General features: G+C 43.2%; 2 protein-coding genes across 6 annotated transcripts in view; one reads left to right on the top strand and one right to left on the bottom strand.

The window, feature by feature from the left end:
* arhgef4 (Rho guanine nucleotide exchange factor (GEF) 4) overlaps positions 1–15,954 on the top strand; it is an 86,515-nt gene extending 70,561 nt beyond the window's left edge. For 3 of the 5 annotated variants that reach the window (XM_027275415.1, XM_027275416.1, XM_019253555.2), the window contains 9 exons: positions 8,890–9,069; positions 9,468–9,668; positions 9,784–9,963; positions 10,197–10,429; positions 11,125–11,254; positions 11,359–11,490; positions 12,112–12,355; positions 13,066–13,143; positions 14,510–15,954. In XM_027275415.1, the coding sequence (XP_027131216.1) occupies positions 8,890–9,069; positions 9,468–9,668; positions 9,784–9,963; positions 10,197–10,429; positions 11,125–11,254; positions 11,359–11,490; positions 12,112–12,355; positions 13,066–13,143; positions 14,510–14,667 (1,536 nt within the window). In that variant the 3' untranslated portion in view covers positions 14,668–15,954. Of the gene's footprint in view, positions 1–4,242; positions 6,062–8,889; positions 9,070–9,467; positions 9,669–9,783; positions 9,964–10,196; positions 10,430–11,124; positions 11,255–11,358; positions 11,491–12,111; positions 12,356–13,065; positions 13,144–14,509 lie in introns of those variants that run through there. The other 2 variants (XM_010754240.3, XM_027275417.1) reach the window with 2 other exon arrangements.
* A 1,757-nt stretch (positions 15,955–17,711) lies between these two features.
* On the bottom strand, positions 17,712–22,140 carry LOC104937925 (protein FAM92B). Its single transcript, XM_019253546.2, has 9 exons — positions 22,033–22,140; positions 21,630–21,864; positions 21,457–21,525; positions 20,332–20,433; positions 19,339–19,344; positions 19,124–19,228; positions 18,877–18,990; positions 18,450–18,653; positions 17,712–18,137 (listed from the first exon to the last, which is right to left on the bottom strand). Exons 1-9 carry the CDS (start codon positions 22,050–22,052, stop codon positions 17,952–17,954), a joined length of 1,041 nt encoding a protein of 346 aa, XP_019109091.2. The 5' UTR covers positions 22,053–22,140; the 3' UTR covers positions 17,712–17,951.
* Positions 22,141–22,260: the final 120 nt, after the last annotated feature.

Here is a 22,260-nt window from a genome sequence, read left to right as displayed (position 1 = left end):
TGTGCCGAAGTGTCTTCGTTCCTGTTTCGTCGCACCCAAGCCCTTCCATTGCCTCCAAGCCTGTTCCTTGTGTCCTTGTTTTGTAAGTTTCATAGCCCTTTAGTTCAAGAGAGAAGAGTTTTTGTAGCCTGTTTTCATCCTCGGGATCGTTTTCTGTTTGTTGGTTTCTTTCCTTTGATAAAGTTTTTTTCCTCGGGATTGATTTTTGTTTCCAGCCAGTTTAGGTGATTAGGCCATAAGATATGATAGTTCTGTTTCCTCCTCATTTTGAGAGAGTGTTTTTTGTTTGATAAACTTATTAGATCTTTCCTTCCCATTTTGGTGAAGCGTTTTTCTTTCTAGTTCAGTGTTTTTGTTTTTTCAAAGAGAGTGTAGCAGAGGATTTAGTTAGAGTTAGAGTGCTGCTTAGAGTAGCCATTTTTGTTGTAAATTTGTAGACGGTTGTGTTCAGCGCTGGAGAATCTAAGATAAAGCTCTTGAAACCTGCCTATTCCGCGACTGAGTCTGCCGCTTTGTTCTGGGCCTGACAGTACACTTCGGCCAGTAGGACTCAGCGGAACAAGGTTTGGCTGCGCCATTCAGGCTCAAGAGGCCGGCTTTCTCGCCAGGAGGAGTTTCAGGCAGCCGTGGCAGGGCACCTGACACTCCTAACGAGCCAGATGACGGAGCTAACCGCAGCTGCGACTAACAGCCATTCAACCCCAGCTTCCGAGAATGCCGCCACTGCAGCTCCTGGCCCCGAACCCCGCACACCATCGGTGGACCTCGCCTGGCACCTCCGGAGCCGACTCCGGAGAACCTGGTCTCTGTCGACCTTTCCTCACGACCTGTGATATTCACTTTGAGCTCTTTCCCCAGGCCTTCCCCACGGATCGAGCGAAAGTGGCTTCGTCATTTCTCACCTCACCGGGAGGGCGAGGTCCTGGGCTACTGCTGAATGGTCCAGACAAGCCACTCTCTGCCTCGGTGTTTGAGGACTTCAGATTGGCACTGCTGCAGACTTTCGATCCCGTCTCCTCCGACCGAGAGAAAGCCAGGGAGCTGAGCTACCTGGTCCAAGGCCAAGACACTGTGAGTAATACGCCATTCGTTTTCGCACATTGGCGGCAGTGAGTGGCTGGAACGATACGGCCTTGTATGACAGGTTTTTGAAGGGGCTGTCGGCACGGATTCAGAAACTTTTGACAGCCCCAGGAGAGAGGTCCATGGGCTAACAGACGGAGAGAAGCCGGGACTGGGACAACCGCGGACGGTCCCCGCTTCACCACCCACTCAGGTTCCCCCCGCAGAACCTATGCAGCGGGGGAGAGCAGGCGGACCCCAGAGGAGCGACGGCGACGACAGCAGGAGGGCAGATGTTTTTTAAAGGGGAAACACAGACTATATATACACATGAGGGAAATGGGGAACAGGTGGAAACAATCAGGGCGGGGAAGACAATCAGACTGGTGACACATGAGGAAGGGCAAGTGACCTGAAACGAGAGGAGAGTTAACTTTCAAAATAAAACAGGAAATGACAAGACATAACAAAAACCCAGCTTGACATCACCACGGTGTGACATATATATAATGTGTGTGTATATGTATGTATATATGTTCACGTGTAATGCTCTTTATTCAGAAAACCCTCATGTCACATCTACATTTCAGGATCTGGTTATATATACCAACGACCAACCCGCTCAATGCGGCGTCTATGTATATATGTCTATGGGTTAGCAGTACATCGCCCAGTTTTCTTCTTCTTCTCCCTGAGTAGCAGACGGAGTCAGCACTTTGCTGCCATCCTGTGGGTCATCAATGTCTGTTATCGAGGAACATAAGCGGTCAACAAAATGATGCAGCGTGGCTTCTTGCAGAATGTCTGTGGTGCTAAGAATGAGGACTCAAATGTTAGGTGAAATGTCTGAGGATTGTTATATTATATTGTTATAATGGATGCAGATGCCAACGAGGCCACATGGGATCACCGAATGGTTTGATGAGTGTGAAAATGATGTGAAGTAGATGCTATGGCCTTCAACATCACCACATCTCAACCCAGCTGAACAGCTCACCACCACCACCATCAGCATAACACCAGATGAGGGAATATGTTTTAGAAGGATGGAGTTCATCCCTCCAGTAGAGTTCAGAGACTTGTAGAGTTAATGACATGGCACATTGAAGTTGTTCTGCTGGCTCATGGGGGCCACTTGCCCATGGCTTCTCTAATCTGAAGATCTGCATCCTTTCTGTCTCATATTCCCTGTTATATACTCTTGTAAACTCTTCATCTTTAGCATTTTGACCATTTGGTTGAACCAAACTGAATATGATTTGAATATGTCACATACGGCTCTGGGAGATTATTCAACTTTTCAGTTCACTTTTATTTATATAGCACCAAATCATAACATAGTTAACTCAGGCACCTTCCATACAGAGCAGGTCTAGACTGTACTCTTTTTATTATTTTATGATCAGCATTTTTTGCTACAAGCTAATTAGCTGAAACACAAGTAGAATAATCACAGTATGCTACTGCTAATCCTCTGTTACTCTCTATTCTTTATTCACAGCAACAGAGGCTGAGCAAAGAATAGGAGGAAACATATTTCAATAAAATACTGCTTGTTCATTTATTCATGTTTCAGCATGAATACGCTCAAAAACGAATGACTGAGCTTTGATCTCCACCAAAATTCACAGTTTGGTTCAGTTCGATACTTTAGTGTCACGGTTCGATATTTTTTTGATGCAAAAAAAAGAAATTTCCATGCCTTTTTTAACTTGTACTTTATTGTTTCTAGTTTGTTTCTAGTTTCAACTCAAAAGTACAGTTTTTAAATTTAATTTCAGGGTCATACTTAATACGAAAACCCAAGTAGTTTCAAACGGATGGTGGAGGATCTTTGATTTCAGCGAGCAGTGTGCGGCAATTTACACAGACTACCTCGAGTGGGCAGAAGTCAGGCACAGAAAAAGCAAAGAGAATCCGGTGGACTTTCAAAATAAAATACCCCGTGCAAACTGCCAGTCATAAAAACAGACAAAAGAGTAACTAATTAACTACGTAGCATATTTACACATGTAGAAGCATGTTTAGAGCATATTTACACATGTAGAAGCATGTTTAGAAGAACATACACCGGGAAGATGTCCAGAGACGTGTGCAGATCCACTGAGCTTTTAGCACAGAGCGCATCGTCAGAAGTTGATAAAACAAATTTAAAATTGCGTATTGTTGGGTTCATAGTCCATACCGAACTGAGACCACTGTATCGAACGGTCCAATGTAGATACATGTATTGTTGCACCCCTAGTGTTTAGTCATAGTTATAGATGGATAGAAGACATGAGCTGATAAGGTTTTTGTACCTTCAATACAGTGAGCTCTACAAGCAGCATGCTTTGTGCATTTTTTGGCCTCGGTTTTGCCTCTCAGGTCACACAATGGCCTGAATCCACCGAGTCAGATACCAGCTTCACATATACACATACGGTGTCACATACAGTGAATGTGTGACAAATATATCATATGAAAATTTATATATATATATTTCACATGCTTCAAATAAAACATTGACAGACAGATATTTCCTCTGCTTTGTGGAAGCAAACGTTGCTGCTGCCTCCACATTACTAGCCCTGTCTGCTGCTGTGGCGCGGGTTGTCCAATAATCAGATGTTTGGTGGTTGGATCCCCGGCTCCTCCAGTCTGCATGTCATGTGTCCTTGAGCAAGATACTGAACCCCAAATTGCTCCTACAAAAGTTTTTGTGATTCACTATTTCCTCCGCTGATGTAATATTTGATTTAAAAACTGCTGAATCAGTTTTTTTAATGAATGATGTACTGTTGGTTTTTATCTTATGAACTGTAACAATATCAGGAACAATTATACCATTTGTTGATTTGTTAGTTGTTTTTTCTTTTGCAACTGCAGTCAAATTTTGTATCAATTTCTTAGCTCAATAATAAATATTAACGTAATTATAAATGTATATGAAGACAGCAAATAGCACTCAACCATAAACTCCTACACAGATGCGTGCACACACACACACACGCACACACACACACACACACACACACACACACACACACACACACACACACACACACATTTCCCTTGAGATCCGTCAATTATTCTGCATGGCCTCCACCATACCCCTCCCTCTGTCAACTCTCATTCCAACACTCCACCCCCTCCTCTCCTCCTAGAGGTTGCTATGGCCATCCTTCAACTATTCTGGTATCCAGGATACGGTGACACACTCCGTATCCTGATTGGCTGCCAGCTATGTAAGGGTGGGCACACAAAAAAAGGATGGGAAGGAAAGAGGGGGAAAAAAAGAAAAGAGGGTGATCCTGCTAGTTAGATGGATGGCTGAGCCAGCACAGCTCCAGGCAGAGCACCGAGCACCATTTTAGCAGGAGCTCTTAACGGAGAGAAAAGGTGGGTAGAAACGGAGGGATAGAAGACGAAGAAAACAAGCGAGAGAGAGAACAAATGGCCGGTGTGGTTGAGAGGTATCTGAACATATGTAGGCTACAGTGAGAGAAGAACAAGCTGGAAAACAAGAGGACAGACGGACAAAGAGGAAGGTAAAGACAGAGGCATGAGCATGAACCGGAGAGATGCTGCATCCCATCCTCCGTCTTTTATCTTGACATCCTGACCGAGAAAGAGACAAGAGGAAGAAAAAGGAAAAGAAAGAATAAACTGGTGGAAGACGGAGAGGAAAAAAGAGAGGGGAGGTGCCTATTTCTCAAAGAGGAGAAAGGGAGTAAAGGAGGACGGGGAAGGGGGGATGCTCAGCACGTAATACGCAAATAGCTTCACAGAGCACAGATTCACACATACGCTGACACAGATAGGCACCCAGCCTCCACTGGCAGGCCGGGGCAACGCTGGGCATCGTCAAAGTGGCAGGAGAAGCAGAGGAGGCGATCGCTGGAGCCGAGTGGAGGAGGAGATCAGCAGTAGAGGACAGTGACGGAGATAGTCGACGAAGAGGACGAGGTGACGCGGTGTGGTGTGGAGGCTCGGCGTTGAGGGAAAGACGACGGGGGAGGGGCAGTGGTGCTGAGGAGGAGGAAGAGGAGGAGGCCAGGGGACTGATGGCTCGTGGCAGCGGCTCAGGAAGGTGGAGCAGGCAGAGGATGGGATTCTTCAGCTCCATGCTGCGCTGCAACCTCCCTCCGGAGACTCAGAAGGTGGTGGTGTTTCTCATCATGATGCTGCTCATCATCATCAACGTGGTGCTCATGTTCCTGCTGGCCTTCCAGTAGGGCCCACACAGACCACCACACTCTCACACAAACACACACACACACACACACACACACACACACACGCTTTCAGATGGAGGAAGAAACCAGATAAGCTGAAACACAGAGGCACCAACGAGAGGAGGACTGTCCTGTTGATGAGAAGGACTGCTGGGATTGATGGGTGTCCAATATGGCAGCAGCAGAACACAGGTACAACAAGGAGGAGAGGGAAGGTTCTGTGGGGTGAGAATGGATGATGTGTGTACTCAGTGTGTACTCATTCTGATCAGAAACATGTCGCCAAGAGGAATTTGTTGTATGTGAGCATAAGAGGCTGTAAAGGGTGGTGGTTTCCTCTCAGTAATGCCAGTGATTTACAGGCTTTGAGATATCTGCTCAGCCCGATACAACAGACGTGATGGAGTACAGTCTGTGCTGTTTGAAGAACAGGCTTATGCTATTCTATAATTGTCAACAAATTCCATAAAATCATCCAACAATGTGTCTCTCAATACTTTCTGACTTCCATACACTGCCTGTGGCCCATAGATAACATGAAGCTTTGAGTTTGATTCAGTCATTTACTAAAACAGCTGGCAACAGAGAAAGAAGCAGACTGTGGATACACAGGCCATACTTGTTAGTCAGACTCATTGTTGGGTTGATTCTGCACATGGGATTTGTTGACTAAAAACAAAACAGAATTACCAACCATACACTTTTTCAGCCTAGTGATCTCATAGCTGAGAGAAGGAGCAGTGACCCCTGCTGCATATGCTGTGGAAGACTTCCTCGCATGGGTGGGTAACCTATCATCAGTGTTATGTAAACCCATATTTTTTTAATGAATATACAGATTTATCTAATAACAATGTTCATTTGTATTTTGAAACATATTTAAGCTTAAAACCATTTTGCTGCTCTCCCTGCAGTACCTTTGCGGAGCCTCCAGGGGTCTCAGAGCCCACCCCAGCATTTAGAGTAAAACAGCAGCATCTCTTCCACACTGTGTCACTGTGGCTCATCCACAAGAATTCTTTGGCACTTTGAGTGCGTGTGTTTTCTTTTTCTGGTTTGGATGATCCAATCGATGTAACTCTCAGTGGTGACCCTGTTACTGCTCCTCATCTCTTAGATACCCTGATTGTGTTGTGAACATACAGTTGACATGAATGAGGGATTAATGGGTGTGCTCTATCACTTGGAATTGAACATTATTGTAATATAATAAAAATGTTAACCCTTCGTGATGCAGTGTTTGTTTTGGAAACACTTGTAGAAGCTTGTGTGAAGAGCGGCCTTTACGTGCACTATGACATCTGCTGCTGTCACCATGTTGCTGTTTAACAGGAGGATCCAGTATTTGAAGTGAGAGACGATAACTAAAGGCAGGACAGTTCCCAGTCACAGTGACCTCCACGTGGAAATAAAGAACTGACATTATTGACTTTCGCTAAAGAGACTACACTTTTCTATATTCTGCCTGGTTTGTCAAACAGATAAATATCTAAAGAAATTCTCCATAATCCATTTATCTTCTGATATTTGACTATAGAATCGCATCCACATGTACGAAAATGACAAAGAACTTACATCTTCATCTTATCATCTCATAGTTGTCATCACCTCTCCTGCCAGTGTGTCTATATCAGTAACAGGAGCACTGATGGTGTGCACTGTCACATTACACCTTTACATTAACACTTTAAACAGCAAAGCAGAAGGACAAGGGAGTCATTAGTGAGTAAAAGCAGTATTTTTGTTTGAGCAGAGGCAGTGGGAGCAGAAAGGCTTCCATCGTGTGTCTTCTTTCAGTTTTAAAAATTGATGGAAATTCTCTCTCACTCTTTACGTTGTCTTTCTGTAAGTGGCTGCAGAGGAAACACCTCTGTGCTCCATGTTGCGGCTCTCTGCCTGTGCTTCACTGCCTCACACTGGGACACCTCATACATTGTCACATATTTATTTTATTCTGAGGTGTATTTTGAGAGCATCACTTGAATACATCAGTTGAATTCAAATATGGAATAAACTTGCTGTTCCCAACCAACCTTTGCTTCATGACCCTTTAAAAGAATCCAGGTTGAACCTGTCTGTGAGCTGTGATTTTTCTCAGATTGTTTTCACTTTGTAGCGTATACTTCATACATGTATTTTCAGGTATAATCCATATATGAATTATAATAATTGATATATAAATTATACCTGGGTCATATATGTGGGTGTTTGTGTGTGTGTCCAGAAAAGCTTATGCCAGAGTCACAAGCCCCTCAGAACCAATTAAAGCCTGTTCAGAAGAAGCCTCACATGAGAATCGTGCTCATATGCACCTGTGCATGTCTCTGTGTGTATTTCTGCCATTGCTGTTTCCATAGCGATCAGAGCTATGGGTCCTTGAATGATGCTCGACCTGTTTACAGCAAGCTGAATGTGGCTGTTTACTATCGCAGCATTTAATAAGAGGATATTGTGGTGTCATGTAGTCAAAGAAGAATCTGGAGAGAAAGGCAGCAGAGAGGCAAGACGGTGTGGGTGTGTTGCTTAGCAACAGTTACATCGTCTGTTTTCCTCATCGCCATGTTGGATCAGTGGAGCTAAGAAAAATAAAAATGACTGTGTGTTTGAAACAACATTAGTGAGGTTGTGTGAAAGACGAGGCTGTAGAGGTGGAGGGCAGGGTTTGTATTTCCTCTGCCTTAGCAGCATAATGGATGGTCTGTATGGAGCCTGGGGCCATGTTGACGCAGTGAAGCTGGCGGTGTGTTTGAGGTGGTGTGAAATATGACCACTGCAGTGCCTTCATCAATAACATTGGCTCCGTCCTCTTCCTGCCCCGTCTCGCATGCTTCCTCTTCCCTCTACTGTATCTGCTGTATGTCTTAGTCCACTTCAACCTCAGCTCATTGATGTCTCATTCTGCACTCAGACTTTAGCAGCAGCCAGTGTCTGCTCACCACTTCCCTGTGTTAGCCTGTATCAAAGCCCACTGATGAAGTTGGAGGGTACACATAGAAACAGAGTGACCTCTGTGTGCTGAATGATGGTGCTGCCTTTGACCTCAGGACATCAAAACAGACCACAAGGACTTTGATACCAGTTCTGTTCAGTGCATTCAGTGATTTATGATCAGTGTTGAAAGTCATTTTGGCAGTTTTCCCGGTTATTATACGTATATGTTTTTATTAGTTAATCAGTAAAAGTGGTCTGTGTGTGTGCATGTTTAGATATTTAGGAGTGAGGCAGTTATGTGTGTGTGTTCAGTGATGTGTTGGTGTGTGAGACTGGTGAGGACAAAGTGTTAATGTTGTTGTAATGACGAATAGTTAATTAAACAGCAAATGCCTTGAAATAATTATAAAATTGTCATTACCATCATTATATGCAATCCAACGTAATGATAACCATTATAGTAATTAACATTAGATAATTGATGATGAGGAGTGAGGTCAGAGGCGTCACTTCGGCCATGAAACTGTTATTAGTAACATTTAATTTTACATCAGTGAACTTTATCATTTTACTATTTTATATTAATATTCCCTGTATGACAAAAAGTGTCCCTGTATCAACCATGAATCTTTACTCTAACACCATGTGCTGAAATAAATGTGTATTCCTCCCTCTGCAGCTGATCAGTGATGGCAGCGTGGTGTATGCAGAGGCCCTCTGGGACCATGTCACCATGGACGACCAGGAGCTGGGCTTCAAGGCTGGTGATGTCATCGAAGTAGTGGATGCCACGAACAAGGAGTGGTGGTGGGGTCGCATCATGGATAGCGAGGGCTGGTTCCCTGCCAGCTTTGTACGGGTGAGACAGTGTCCTGTTCAGACACAGCTCTTAATTACACGGTTTGATAAATGACTGAGTAAGATGCAACCTCCTCCTGTTATCAGTACATCATCATTTGCAAAATGACACTCTGTTTATTTCTGTTTATGTTTTATTTATTTATTTTTTAAGAGCTCACCTGCACAGAGGTCTACAAGTAAGAAAAAACCTTGAGATAAATGTCTTGACAGAAAACAGACTTCAAAATGTTTGTGTGCTCATCTCTGTCATCTAATGACTTCAGCACAGCTTTAATTCAGGAGTTCTTATGAACGGGAACTACAGTTCACGTTCGTGCGATTTGGAGAGTGTTGACAATAAAGGACATACAGAGTGAATTGTTACAGAAGCTTTCATGTTCCCTGTGTCCTCCACAGTTGCGTGTGAACCAGGATGAACCCATGGAGGAGTATCTGGCCCACCTTGAAGAGGCTCAGGCTGGAGAGGAGGACCAGGCGGGTCTGGGTTTGTTTCTGGGACCTGGTTTACCCTGCAAAGAGCAGATGAGGACTAACGTCATCAATGAGATCATGAGCACAGAGAGGGACTACATCAAGCACCTGAAAGACATCTGTGAGGTGTGGATGGGATCATGTCAAAACCATGTTGTCCACTCGTTCCTTTACCACAACTGTGGGAAATGCTCTTCTATGCTTGTATTCATTTCTGTTGTATGTTTTCGGTCTCCCTTAGGGTTACATCAAACAGTGCCGCAAGAGGACAGACATGTTTAACGAAGAGCAGCTTCGCACCATCTTTGGCAACATTGAAGACATCTACCGGTTCCAGAGGAGGTTCCTGAAAGGCCTGGAAAAGAAGTTCAACAAGGAGCAGCCGCACCTCAGTGAGATCGGCTGCTGCTTCCTCGAACATGTAAGCCGAGTCAGTCAACCGGATGAATGCTGATGAATTTCTGCTGCAGTGTTTGAAAATGATCCTGATAATCAGAGACAGAAGTTCTGAGTTGTTCCACTTCATGTTTTTTTTTCATTTTGTTTTCTAAAACTTTCAGAGTAATATTGATATAATCAATAATGTAGATGTGATTGCATCAAGTCAGAGCCTCCTTGTCCCTAACTCTCTCTCTTTCTGTTTTTTATGTGTAGCAAACAGATTTCCAGATCTATTCAGAGTATTGCAACAACCATCCAAACGCCTGTGTCCAGCTGTCCAAGCTCATGAAGGTCAACAAATACGTGTTCTTTTTTGAGGCCTGCCGACTGCTTCAGAAGATGATCGACATCTCTCTGGATGGCTTCCTGCTCACCCCAGTTCAGAAGATCTGCAAGTACCCGCTGCAGCTGGCTGAGCTGCTCAAATACACCAACCCACAGCACAGGTGTGTGTGTGCACACTGCATGTCTCACAGGGAAAAACACGGCACTGTATCTGCCCACAGAATTCTTATTGTCTGGAGTTGGTAGTAGTGTAGTCGTTTTATGTATAATTTGGTAAATTCTACTAAACTTGTTTAAAGGTCCAGTGTGCCAGATTTATGCAGCTCTATTAATAGAATATATTATTCATAACTACTTTTTCATGAGTGTATAATCATGTGAAACAGATGCCGTGGGTGCCCTACCACAGAGTCCCCTAAAACTTCTGACATAGCATATATCAAAACTGTTGACCCAGCACGCGCTCCCAGAACTATGCTGCTGTTATTTTATATTTTCTTACCATGAAGTCACAAAAGTCTCATCATTCATTTTTAAAACAGCAGATCACAGCAGTCTTTAACAAACGTTACTTAAACTGAAAGAACTAGTGTTTGTGTGTGTGTGTGTGTTCATGGTAATAAAGGAGCAATAGTCTGGCTCACTGAAGTGTTTTTAATAGTTTTATCATATAAACAATGGTGCTCTGCAGCACACAGGGAGGAGATATATGTAGCTTGTTCGTGGGATACATTCACTGTTCATTTTAGACTTTTGATAGAATTTCTTTACTACAAGAAAAATATAGAACATCACCAGACTTCTCATTTAAGCTTCAGCTTCACACACTAACTACGATTCATTGTCTGATCTTTAGGGACTACAAAGACGTGGAGGCAGCCTTAAACGCCATGAAGAATGTGGCCAGGCTGATCAACGAGAGGAAACGGCGCCTTGAAAACATTGACAAGATCGCTCAATGGCAGAGCTCCATAGAGGACTGGGAGGTGTGGCAAAAAGTGTCTTTGTTTTGAAAAGTCTCTCACTTTATATTGTTCAATGCAACTGCAACAGGGCAGCAAGTAACAGGCGTGTGTTTGAATCCTTGCAGGGTGAAGACGTCCTCAGCAGGAGCTCTGATCTCATCTTTTCAGGGGAGTTGACCAAGCTGTCCCAGCCTCAGGCCAAGAGTCAACAGAGGATGTTTTTCCTCTTTGATCATCAGATGGTGTACTGCAAAAAGGTGACTCAGCATTTCACACAGTTTTCCTCTGATACCAGTATGTGACAGTAACCAACCAGTAATCCTGAAAGAGTGGAAAATAGTCAACTTAAGTGAATTTGTAACTCAGCTATGATTAGTTTATGTTTATATGTGGGAAATATTTAATGTAATTACCACATATTAACTCAATAGCTCACTATTGTCCACATCCACAAAAGGTAAAGTCCTTAATAGAACTCCAATGGACATCTAATGTCATTCTGTGCAACATAGATATGCATATTATATTCCAGATATCCTTCCCACAAGCAACCTTCCTCTTGCGGGATCCCAAGGTTTTCGGAAGGGATATGTGATCCCTTCAGTGAGTTCTGGGTCTGCCCCGGGATCTCAGTAGGAAGGCAGCCAGGAGGAAGGATCTCTAAAGCTGAGCCTCGGCACCCTGTAGAGGACACTCATTTCAGACACTTCAATCCAAGATCTTGTTCTTTTGATCACTACCCAAAGCTCCTGGCCGTAGCCTCACCTATTCTCTCTCCTCCACCTCCTCTGCTAGGACATGTATTATTCTTCTGGTCAGGCATGTTGGCTCTTTCTAGTTCTGACTCTTGGCTCAATTTGGCATCCTTATCATTGCAGGACCTGCTGCGCCGGGACATGCTGTACTACAAGGGTCGGATGGACATGGACCACATGGAGGTGATAGATGTGGAGGACGGCAAGGAGAAGGACTTCAACATCAGTGTGAAGAATGCCCTGAAGTTGCGGTCGCTGGCTGGTGATGAGGTCCACCTTCTGTGTGCCAAAAAGCCAGAGCATAAACAACGCTGGCTCCGGGCCTTCGCTGACGAGAGGATTCAGGTCCAGCATGACCGTGAGACAGGTCAGATACATGTACAGTTCAACACTTTGAGTCAAATGCTGAAACATTTGTGATCTGATATCTGATCTTCTAATTGTTTGACATAGTTTCCATAACCTCAGAGCCAAGCTTCCTTCTCTGCTGTTTCCATAAACTATCATGTGATCAGTAACCTCCTTTCTTCTCCCTTCACTGCATCTGCAGTAATACTTTAATGTTCTCAACACACACCAGCAGTAAATATATCTGTATGATGCTGATCCAAAGAATAGACAAGCAGGTTCGTCTGCCCTGAGATGTTTGGTCTGCATTATCCAGCTGCTTCACTGAGACACTGTGAATTATCAAAAGGAGTGTTTTTCTTGTTTTGGACTGATGCTAAATTCTGCTCATTTCATTAGAAAGCATTTTGGGTCATGGTGAGTATGCTTGATTGACCGTTTGTTAAACCACTGTGGTTAAAATACAACCGTAGACTGTATAAAAAACCGTAGACGTATGTTTTGGATCTGTGACGATCCCCACAGGTTTCTGAAGAGCCAGTGTGTGGCTCATTGTGGCGGTTCTAGCCCGCCACCATCTTGGCAGTCGTGCCTCCGTCGCCTCCATTTAGGCCATTTTTTGGACTAGTGGTGAGGCGCGCACATGCTGCTGGTTTTGGATCCATTTAGTCCGTCGTGCGAAAGAACAAATGAAAGAATAACTGCGAATGTTTCTTTTTCTCTTGCCAGGCTTCTCTCTCACAGAGGTCCAGAAGAAACAGGCCATGCTGAATGCCTGCAAAAGCCATCCAGCTGGGAAACCCAAAGGTAGACAATGACACCCGAGTGTTTGTATCAGTGCAGACCTGACATCCTCTTTATCATCCATTTGTTTGATTTCCTCTGGGTTGTATCTGTCTTAAGATGTCTTCCTTTCTCCCTGGGCTTGGACATAGGCCTCCTTACTATGTATAATATATAAGCACTCATCCATATTGCATACAGCAGCACTTTCTATTGAAATGGTATGTCACCAGGCCCTGTATTCTTTAAGCATGTGACAATCCCTTTCAGGAGGAACAGTAAAGCATTAATGTGGCTGAAATCTCTCCTCCTGCATCAAAGAGCCGAGCAGCAGAGTTCTTCTGATTCAGCATTCTCAACAAAACAGAGATGCTGATTCATTCAAATCAGCATTCCAGCTGTAGGGCAGTGGTGTGGACATATCAAATGAAATGATGATTGTGATTGTGTGACATTATTATCTTCCTGGTCCAGGATGAGGTTGGTAAATCAGGGAGTGGAAACTAAATGGCAATTCAGTTATCACACTAAAGCAGCAGAGCAAACAAAACATGGCAAAGTAAAAGGAAATGGATTCATGTTTAACATTCAAAGTGTTCTGTGAGAAAAGTTAAAGAAACATTCTGTGTTTGTTGTGTTGAACTGATGGATCAGTGCTGTGGAAACAATTCTGCCCCTGCTCAGTGTTTTTACTGACCTTTAACAGCCACTGATCTTCATTACGTAATGCTGCAGTAGGTATCTTTATAAATATAACATATTTTTGTCTGGATGAGAACAAGCAGTCAGAGCAAAGACACGGAGGAGCCAAGGGGGCCTGCAGCTTAACTTAACTTAAGAAATCCTCATGTTTCCACAGAGCAAAGGACATATATCACTTTAACCCTCAGCACACATGATGTTTTATGTTTAGTATGTGGAGTAAAGTATCATTTGTTACTATCACAATGCCTGAACTCATTTTGAGAAATCAATGAGAAAGAAATCACAAATCACAGTTAGGACATTTCTGTTCTATCCTAAGATCTGATGGGATCTTTTCCTGAATGCAGACAGGTAAATGTCATCCTAAACTGGGATGAGAAAGAACTTTAAACCTCCTGATTCATGTCCTACTGTTTGGATCTGGTAACAGCTGTTGTCAGCAAATCTGACAAAAGGTTCTTCTAAAAGTCACTAACTGCAGCTTTAATGCTGGATTAATCATCGTGATGACTGACTTTGATTTTAAAATCACTTTTACAATTTATTAGAATCAATAGAAGTGTGGGCCTCTGAGACCCTTCATGAATACAAACCTGGAATACATAATAAATGCATGCTGCCTGTCAGCTTTTCTTAGACATGGGAATGTTATAAGTAATCATATTTTATCATGTCTCATCTTCAGCGGTGACTCGACCCTACTACGACTTCCTGCTGCGACAGAAACACCCTTCTCTGCCTACTGCTTTGCCCCAGCAGCAGGTCTTCATGCTAGCTGAGCCCAAGCGCAAAACCTCCACCTTCTGGCACAACATCGGCAGACTGACACCCTTCAAGAAGTAAAGAAACACATCTGGAAGGAGAAGAAAAGCTGCAGAGAGAGAAAGGAACAGAGGAGGAAAAAAGAAGAGCTCTTTGCTCGTGCCTGAATAGACCCTTTTTCATTTTTCCTCTTTTCTTTCCTACTCGTAACATTGCCCTAATTGACTTACCGGTTTGTTGTATAGATGTGGATGGTGATGATGATGATGTTGATAATGATGGTGAGGAGGGGGAGGAGGAGGAGCAGATATTTTTTGAAAGCACTTTACAGGTTGGCTAACAATCAGACTGGAGAATGGTCTCCTGGAGACACGGAGTCAAACTGGGAGTGGCCTCTTGCTTAACTTACTACTTCTACACCTTCAATCAAACGCCTGTTGACTGGTACTAATACTACTACTGTACTGCTGAGTGAGCGTGGGACTCTTGACTGTGCTGCCTCTGTGAAGACATCGTTTATTTCCACTGTTCTGTTGTTTTATGATTTGACAGATGCCAAGTGTTCACAGTGCCAGATGATTTGTTTTTGTATTTGTTTGTTCTGTGTCTGCTTTGAGACAAAGGGAACATTGAGGGAGGGGGGTTGTAAAGTTTCCTGTACTTTTTCTCTGTGCAAATATATAATTTCAGGATCCTTTCAGCTGGTTTTAAATATTTTGTGATCTTCCTCCGCCAACATTTGTTTCTGTGTGTCTCTGGTGCATTTGTGGTGTTGTGCAAAACTTGATCAAAGTCATCAAATGCAGCCTAAAGAAGACTGAGCTCATCACAGGTTAGGAGCTCATTATCCCAACAAACAGCAGCAACCCACACACACACTCCAGCAACACACATTCCTTGAGTCTGATCCTCGACTCCTCCTTCCACCTACCATGTCAATGAAAGTAAAGAACCTGTTCTCTTTCTTTTTTTAAGTGCCATTTGAAGTGTGTCATGGATGATTTACAATGACATGCATGGATGTGATGAAAAAAAAAACTGTGAAGAATATTTTTTTATCTCTGAAGAACCCTGCTATATTTAACCAGAGAACCAGTGCTACAGCATCACTCTCTCTCTCTCTCTCTCTCTCTCTCTCTCTCTCTCTCTCACTGACATTCTTTTATCTACCTGTACCTCTGATATCCACTATCCCCGCTCTGTGTATCTGGTCTCCAGTATAATCTTGTTTCAAATCAATGCAGCCCAGTGATATCGCTCTGTAAGTGCATTCAGTGAAATGTACTCTTTTCACCTTTCTGTTCAAATGTTTTAGCTTCTGACGATATGGAATATTAAACATTCCTAAGCTGACGAATGTGGCCATCAGTTGGGCTGGTTTTATTACACATTGAGGTGTCATCATTGCCACATCATGGTGAAATGTGATAGATATTTATATATCATCAAGTCTGCATTCATTTACAGTACAGTTACAGTTCATTTATTGCTAAACACAACACAGACACCCCAGACTACACTGTGTCAACATTCTTTGTGGCAACTGCTGATAAAAAACAAATGTATAGATTTAGATGTGATGGGATACAAACTCTGGTTTACAGCCTGAAAGTAAATGATAAAATGGGCTGGACTGGACGAGTCAGGGATTGAAGCACTGATCTTCTGATGGATGACTGCTACACTCCATATTAACCAATACCTACACCTACTCACAATAATAATGTTGTGTCACTCCATTTAGTCATAATAGAGTCCATCGAGTCCATGACAACTGAGCCAACTCATCTGAAGCACTGACCTTTGTCCTGCTGTCCCTTTGAGCTGTCAGTCACATGATTTAGTGTTAATTTAGAAAAACAATAACATTGCAGCATTTACAGACTCCTCCATACTGCAACCTCTACCTGCCGCTCTCTGGAGACTTCCGTTTCTTTGCTTGTGTTATGGAGCAAACTGGAGATCTTCAAACAGCCTGAGAAGTAGGCCGGTGGGATGAGGCTTGATAACTCTTTGATACGATGAAATCGGAGATCTGATTCATTTCAAGATGTGGATGTAGGTGAGAATTGTACCTTTTACTGCTTCTCAGCTATTGATGAGCCAGTAATGGACTATGGACACAGCACAACAATACTCATCACTTCCTCGACTACCTAATTATTATCTTTGCTTTTCTACTACATCAGTCAAGATGACATGTGCAGGTAACATGGTGAACAGAAACCTGCACACAAGCTTCTCTGCCATTAAGGCTTATTCAGACTTGAGTATGTGCATCTATACTGGATAATTCTGCCCCACAGTTTATGTTCAGTGCCAATACAGGAAGTAGTTTGCACTTATATACCTGTATAGGCGGAGGCGGAACACAAGTTCCAGTGAGTGCAGTAATGTGCAGCACATGACTTTCATGCAAGAGGCTGGAGATTATGGAAAGCCAGCCAGTCTATCACAATGTAGCTCTTATCATCATTATTACTACTATTAGTCATATTTCCATTCCAGTTCATAATTATTATTATTATTGCTGCTGTGTGTCTTTGTCTCTCTCTGAACCCAACAGGTCGCAGCAGATGTCCGTCCACCATGAGCAGGTTTCTGCCTCTTAAAGGAAGTCCTTCCTCGCCTCTGTCACCAAGTGTTTGCTCGTGGTGGAAATGTTGGTCTCTGTAAATAATATTAAGAGTAAGGTCTACACCTTCTCTGTATGGAAAGTGGCATTTGATAAATAATTGAATGCAATGGTACCTCATACTGCAGAAAGTAATTCAAATTCAAAAAGGAAATATCAACATGTTCACATGTCTAAGAAGCAGCAAATTTTAAGAGTCATGGCCTCATCGTAATAATCAGCTTTGTGTTCTGTCCACGCCTACAGAAAATCATGATGTTGGAATATTCTTTATTTAACTTTCAGTCAGATGACTGCTGGTTCCTGTGAACTCTTTTATTGGATGTGTACCTATGAGCCAGTATCTGACTGTGGAAGATGTGAGTTCACCTTCACATCTCCAACATTATTTGTTAACATGAAAGACGTGTCAGTTTAAAATTCAATTATGACCGATGAGGTTCAGTTTAATCATCTAGGTTTATTTCGGGGAACATTGTTCCTGCTGGGTTGACTCTTTTCTGGCAGAAAAGAAAACAGAGACATTATGAATATATCTGAACAAACATCATTTATATTTTAGAAACATGAAGACTGAAACCAGTCTAGACCACAATTATTGTTGGTGGCAACAATAATGATAAGAGGTGCTGATGGAAGAAAAGCTGTACAGTCATCAACATCTAACAGAATAAACTATCTACACACACACAGCGCTGTGTGTGTCTGGATGGGTTTCTATGAAGGTGTGTTACTTTTGCGATCTGCGCATCTGAGCATATTGAGCAGCATAAGACTGCCTGCTGGTGTGCTGACCCTCGTCTATCTCTGATTCATACATCTCCTCCTCTTCCTCCTCCTCGTCTTCTTCTTCATTATCTTCTTCCTCCTCCTCTTCCTCCTCTATGCCTCTCTGGCGTTGTAAAGTGCTGTGAGGCTGCAAATGAAGCATGGAGAGAGTTCTCAGGACGGCACTTCAAAATTGATAGAAGTATAACTGAAGTTTGTGTCTTATTCTGAAATTGACAGTGTTGTGATAGTTTAGTTTTAGTCAACACAAACAGCTAAAATGATTTCTGTCTGCTGACCCGGTCCACAGCAGTACAAAGCTCTGCTTCTGTTTTCTTTCTCCAACTCGCACTTGTCAACATACTATAGGTAACACATTACCTCATACAACCACACTTCAAAATACCCAAATATCCCTTTAATAATGTCATAAAATGGTAACAAAGACATTAGGGCTCACCCTCCTGGCTGTGGGTGGATGATAGCTGTGTTGTCTGTGGTTTTGGCTTGTGGTAGAGGCCAGCGTTGACTGGAAGCTTCTGCCTTTGGGGGAGGCCAGAGGAGGGCTGTGGTAGCTGGTCATGAGGGGAGAGGAGTACCCGCTCAGTGTAGTGTCCATGTGGCCAGCCAGAGGGTCAGACATCTTTATCCGTCCACTGAACAGCTATGGAGTCATGAAGACAATGTCACGCTTACTTCAAAACTGTGTCAGTCAAACATTCATTTTCTTCAGCTCTGTTCTGTTCTGGTCTCGACCAGCTCTGCCTCTTTAGGTGCCACATTATGTTCACCAGCTAACTGCTAACAGTACCTGTCTGCTGTTTGGCTTTGTCTTCAATAATCACACATTTTTGTTCTGTCAGTATAGAATCATTAGCAGAAGCTACCTCCAGATCCCTTTGAGTGTCGATGGCCTCCAGGTTGTGGCATGTGTGTGTGTAGACCTCCAGTGCTTTAGCATGAAAGAGCATCTCCACTGTGACGAAGTCTGTGAAAATCCTCTGTCAAAAAAACACAATGAAGCAATGCTCGTCAGAGCTGGAGGATGTGTGTGTGTGTGTGTGTGTGTGTGTGTGTGTGTGTGTGTGTGTGTGTGTGTGTGTGTGTGTGTGTGTGTGTGTGTGAGTGACTGACTTTGATATCCTCTAGCTTCTGTCTCTGGAAGTCTGTAATGGTCTCCTCCAGTTGTTTGACACTGCGCTGGGCATTGTTTGAAGCCTTCTGAGCATTTACTTCTGCCTGTCAGTGAACACAGCACACAGAGCTTCATCTCACAGTGTGTACGAGCTGCTCGAAGGGTTAATAATGTGACAATATTCACGAGACAATCATAAAGTCATTTACATTACCTGAGACTGAAAGATGTTGTCAAGGAAATAGTAGAGTGAAAATGTGTGTAAACTACAAACATGTTTAAAAAGTAATAGAACAGAAGCAGTTAACCACTGCACCAACATGTAGCTCAGCTGAACAGACTGCGCTGACCTCACACAGGAAACTTCCTGCCCCATGATAGCTTCTCTTCTCTTAAGATACAGTAACAATTTGTGTGCTGAATCTGAACCTCCTCTCCAAAATACATGGTCGGGACAAGGGACTGGTGCACAATGGACCCTGGGATATTAAGGACTACAGAGGACACACTTGCTGTGTTACTTCCTGTCCTGCTTCATCTATTATCCTATTTCTGCTTCTGGACAGAATGAAGTCCACTCCAGATATTCCCCATAATCTGAATGGATTTTTTTCTTTTTTATGTTGGAGACTTAGCTTTAACTCACTTCCATAAGATTTAATATCATGTGCACTCTGTCAGATAACTGTCTACACTTCGTGCACAAATCTCAGATACTTGTATTTGTATGTCAGCCAAGTCTCCTTAAGTAAGACACAGATTTTCACTTGTGGAAATTATATTCACTGTAGTTAGACACCGTTTGGAGGTGCGCATACTTTAGGTTTCTTTATTCTCATAACACACCACATAAAGGAAGTATTGTACTTTTTTTACCCCACCACAGCTATAGTGAGCAGTGGCTTCACATATGGAATGTCATTTTAGACATACTATTTCTTCAAAATTCACAGTCAGCTTTGGTATCCATCTTTGGAAGTTTAAGTTCTTTCTGTCTTGTGCCAGATAAACACCTGTCTGATTCCTGTCTGGAGCTCACAGTGATATTAAGCTCTACCACCTGAGCTTAGTATCATAGCTGACCACAGCTCTTTGTGCTTGGCTGTGCAGTATTCATTTGTATTGACTGACCTATTGGCAGTTCAAGTCAATAAAACAAATTTCTCAGTAATGAAAAGAGTCAACTGTGTCAGTGTGTGAAGGATACAATGCTTTGTCGATCTGCTGGATTTCTCAGTCGGATTTTCTCCAGTTTCTGTAACTCCTTCAGCTCCCTGTTCAGATCTGTGTTGAACTTCTTCAGATCTGCCTGAATGGTAGATACAATGTCAGCTCATACAACAACACACACACACACACACACACACACACACACACACACACATACAGTGTACATATGTGTAACTGTCAAGCTGCCCAGCATTACAGCTGTCACATACATGTCTCATTAATGCATGTTACTAACTAAACTTCTTCCCCAGAGTTTCTGTGCTCTGTCGTCCAGCAGGTTCTCATGGATCGTGGCTGCTGCTGTGGTCCTGCACGACGTCCACTACATATATTATTACCGTCATTATTACTACCATATCTGCTACTGTGGTCATTTTATCATTCATTGTAATTCATTGTCATTTTATCATTCATTGTGATTCATTGTCATTTTATCATTCATTGTAATTGTACAATATGTTTGTGTTGATTTGTCCTGTACACGTGACATCCATTGCACGTCTGTCCGTCCTGGGAGAGGGATCCCTCCTCTGTGGCTCTTCCTGAGGTTTCTTCCACATTTTTTCCCTGTTAAAGGTTTTTTGTGGGCAAGTTTTTCCTCACTCGAACCGAGGGTCTAAGGACAGAGGGTGTCACTCCATGTACAGATTGTAAAGCCCTCTGAGGCAAATGTACTTTGTGACCTTGGGCTATACAAATAAAATCTGATTTGATTTGAATTGATTTGACAGATGACAACGAGCTCCAAAGAAAAGAAACGGACTTCCAGGAGAAAAGAGAAAAGTCTAGAAAAGTGTTTTCTGTCTTCAAAACTGTTGTTTTTTTAAAATATTTTTTTGTTGGCCTTTTCAAGCTTTATTTTGACAGGAGAGTGACAGGAATGTGGGGAGAGGGCCGCAGGTCGGATTCAAGCCCTGGGCTGCTGCTGAGCCTTCGTACATGGGGCGGATGCTCTACCAACTGAGCTAATCGACACCCCTAAAAAAGTGTTTGTTGAAAAAGTAGGAGTCATCCTATAATCAGGGTCGTGTTATAGTCAGGTCAATGTGGTGATCAGCTGATATGAGCTTCTTGCATACATTAATATCAGAAACACACTCACCCGTTTATTCTTGACTATCTCTCCATAGGCTCTTAAAGGAGCAACAACCCTCATCTCCAGTCTCTCTACCTGTAACAATACAGCGTTCACCATGACAACAACCACATGTTAAAGAGTTTGATGCAGAAAATCATATTGCACATTGACGTATGGATAACTACACTGTGCCTGACCTGAGCCTGCCTGTAGTCTTGCACCATGGCCAAGTCTTCAGCCAGGTTTTTCAGACCGAGCTGGAGTTCAGGGTCCTCTGTGCTGGAGAAGTCATAGAGCTGAGCCACCAGCAGGTCTGCCTTGTCTCTGAGCTTGGCTGTCTTCCTGGTGTAGGAGGCCAGCAGGGAGCAGATCTCACCCAGGTACTTCTCTGCGTGTTTGACCGTCTGCTCCATGCTCTTAACCTGGACATCCCTGCTCAGACATATCGAGAGAGAATTCGCATTAGGATATGTTTTACTCTTTAACACCCTGGGAATATGTAACTTGTCAATATTCTGGCCAAAGCTCCCCATGTTAGAGAGGGGCTGCTGAGGACGCCTCCATGTTCTCTGTGGATAATGTGAAAAAGAAGTGACTGACCTGGAGAAGAGGCTGTTCATGTTTGCTCTGTTTTCCTCTCCACAGCTCTGCTCTGTTGTTTGCCTCAGCTGATTCTCACCTGCCCCAGGTAACACAAGACTGTTACCATAGAAACACCAACAACAGATGGTGTGTCATAGCTGAGGTGGGGGTGTAGGTGAAGCTGCCACACGATGGCAGCAGAGTGTTATGACCATCTACTTCACTTTAGATCTAATGAGTCATTCT

This window comes from Larimichthys crocea, unplaced genomic scaffold (genome assembly GCF_000972845.2).
Source record: "Larimichthys crocea isolate SSNF unplaced genomic scaffold, L_crocea_2.0 scaffold125, whole genome shotgun sequence".
Lineage (NCBI taxonomy): Eukaryota > Metazoa > Chordata > Actinopteri > Sciaenidae > Larimichthys > Larimichthys crocea.
This window is presented reverse-complemented; position numbering and strand designations above follow the sequence as displayed.

Coding starts and splice junctions, on each gene's coding strand:
- LOC104937925 (XM_019253546.2), bottom strand. CDS start 22,052: ATGAACAGCCTCTTCTCCAG. Junction 21,526..21,629: donor AAGACTACAGGCAGGCTCAG/GTCAGGCACAGT, acceptor GTATTGTTACAG/GTAGAGAGACTGGAGATGAG. Junction 18,654..18,876: donor ACACTCAAAGGGATCTGGAG/GTAGCTTCTGCT, acceptor ATGACTCCATAG/CTGTTCAGTGGACGGATAAA.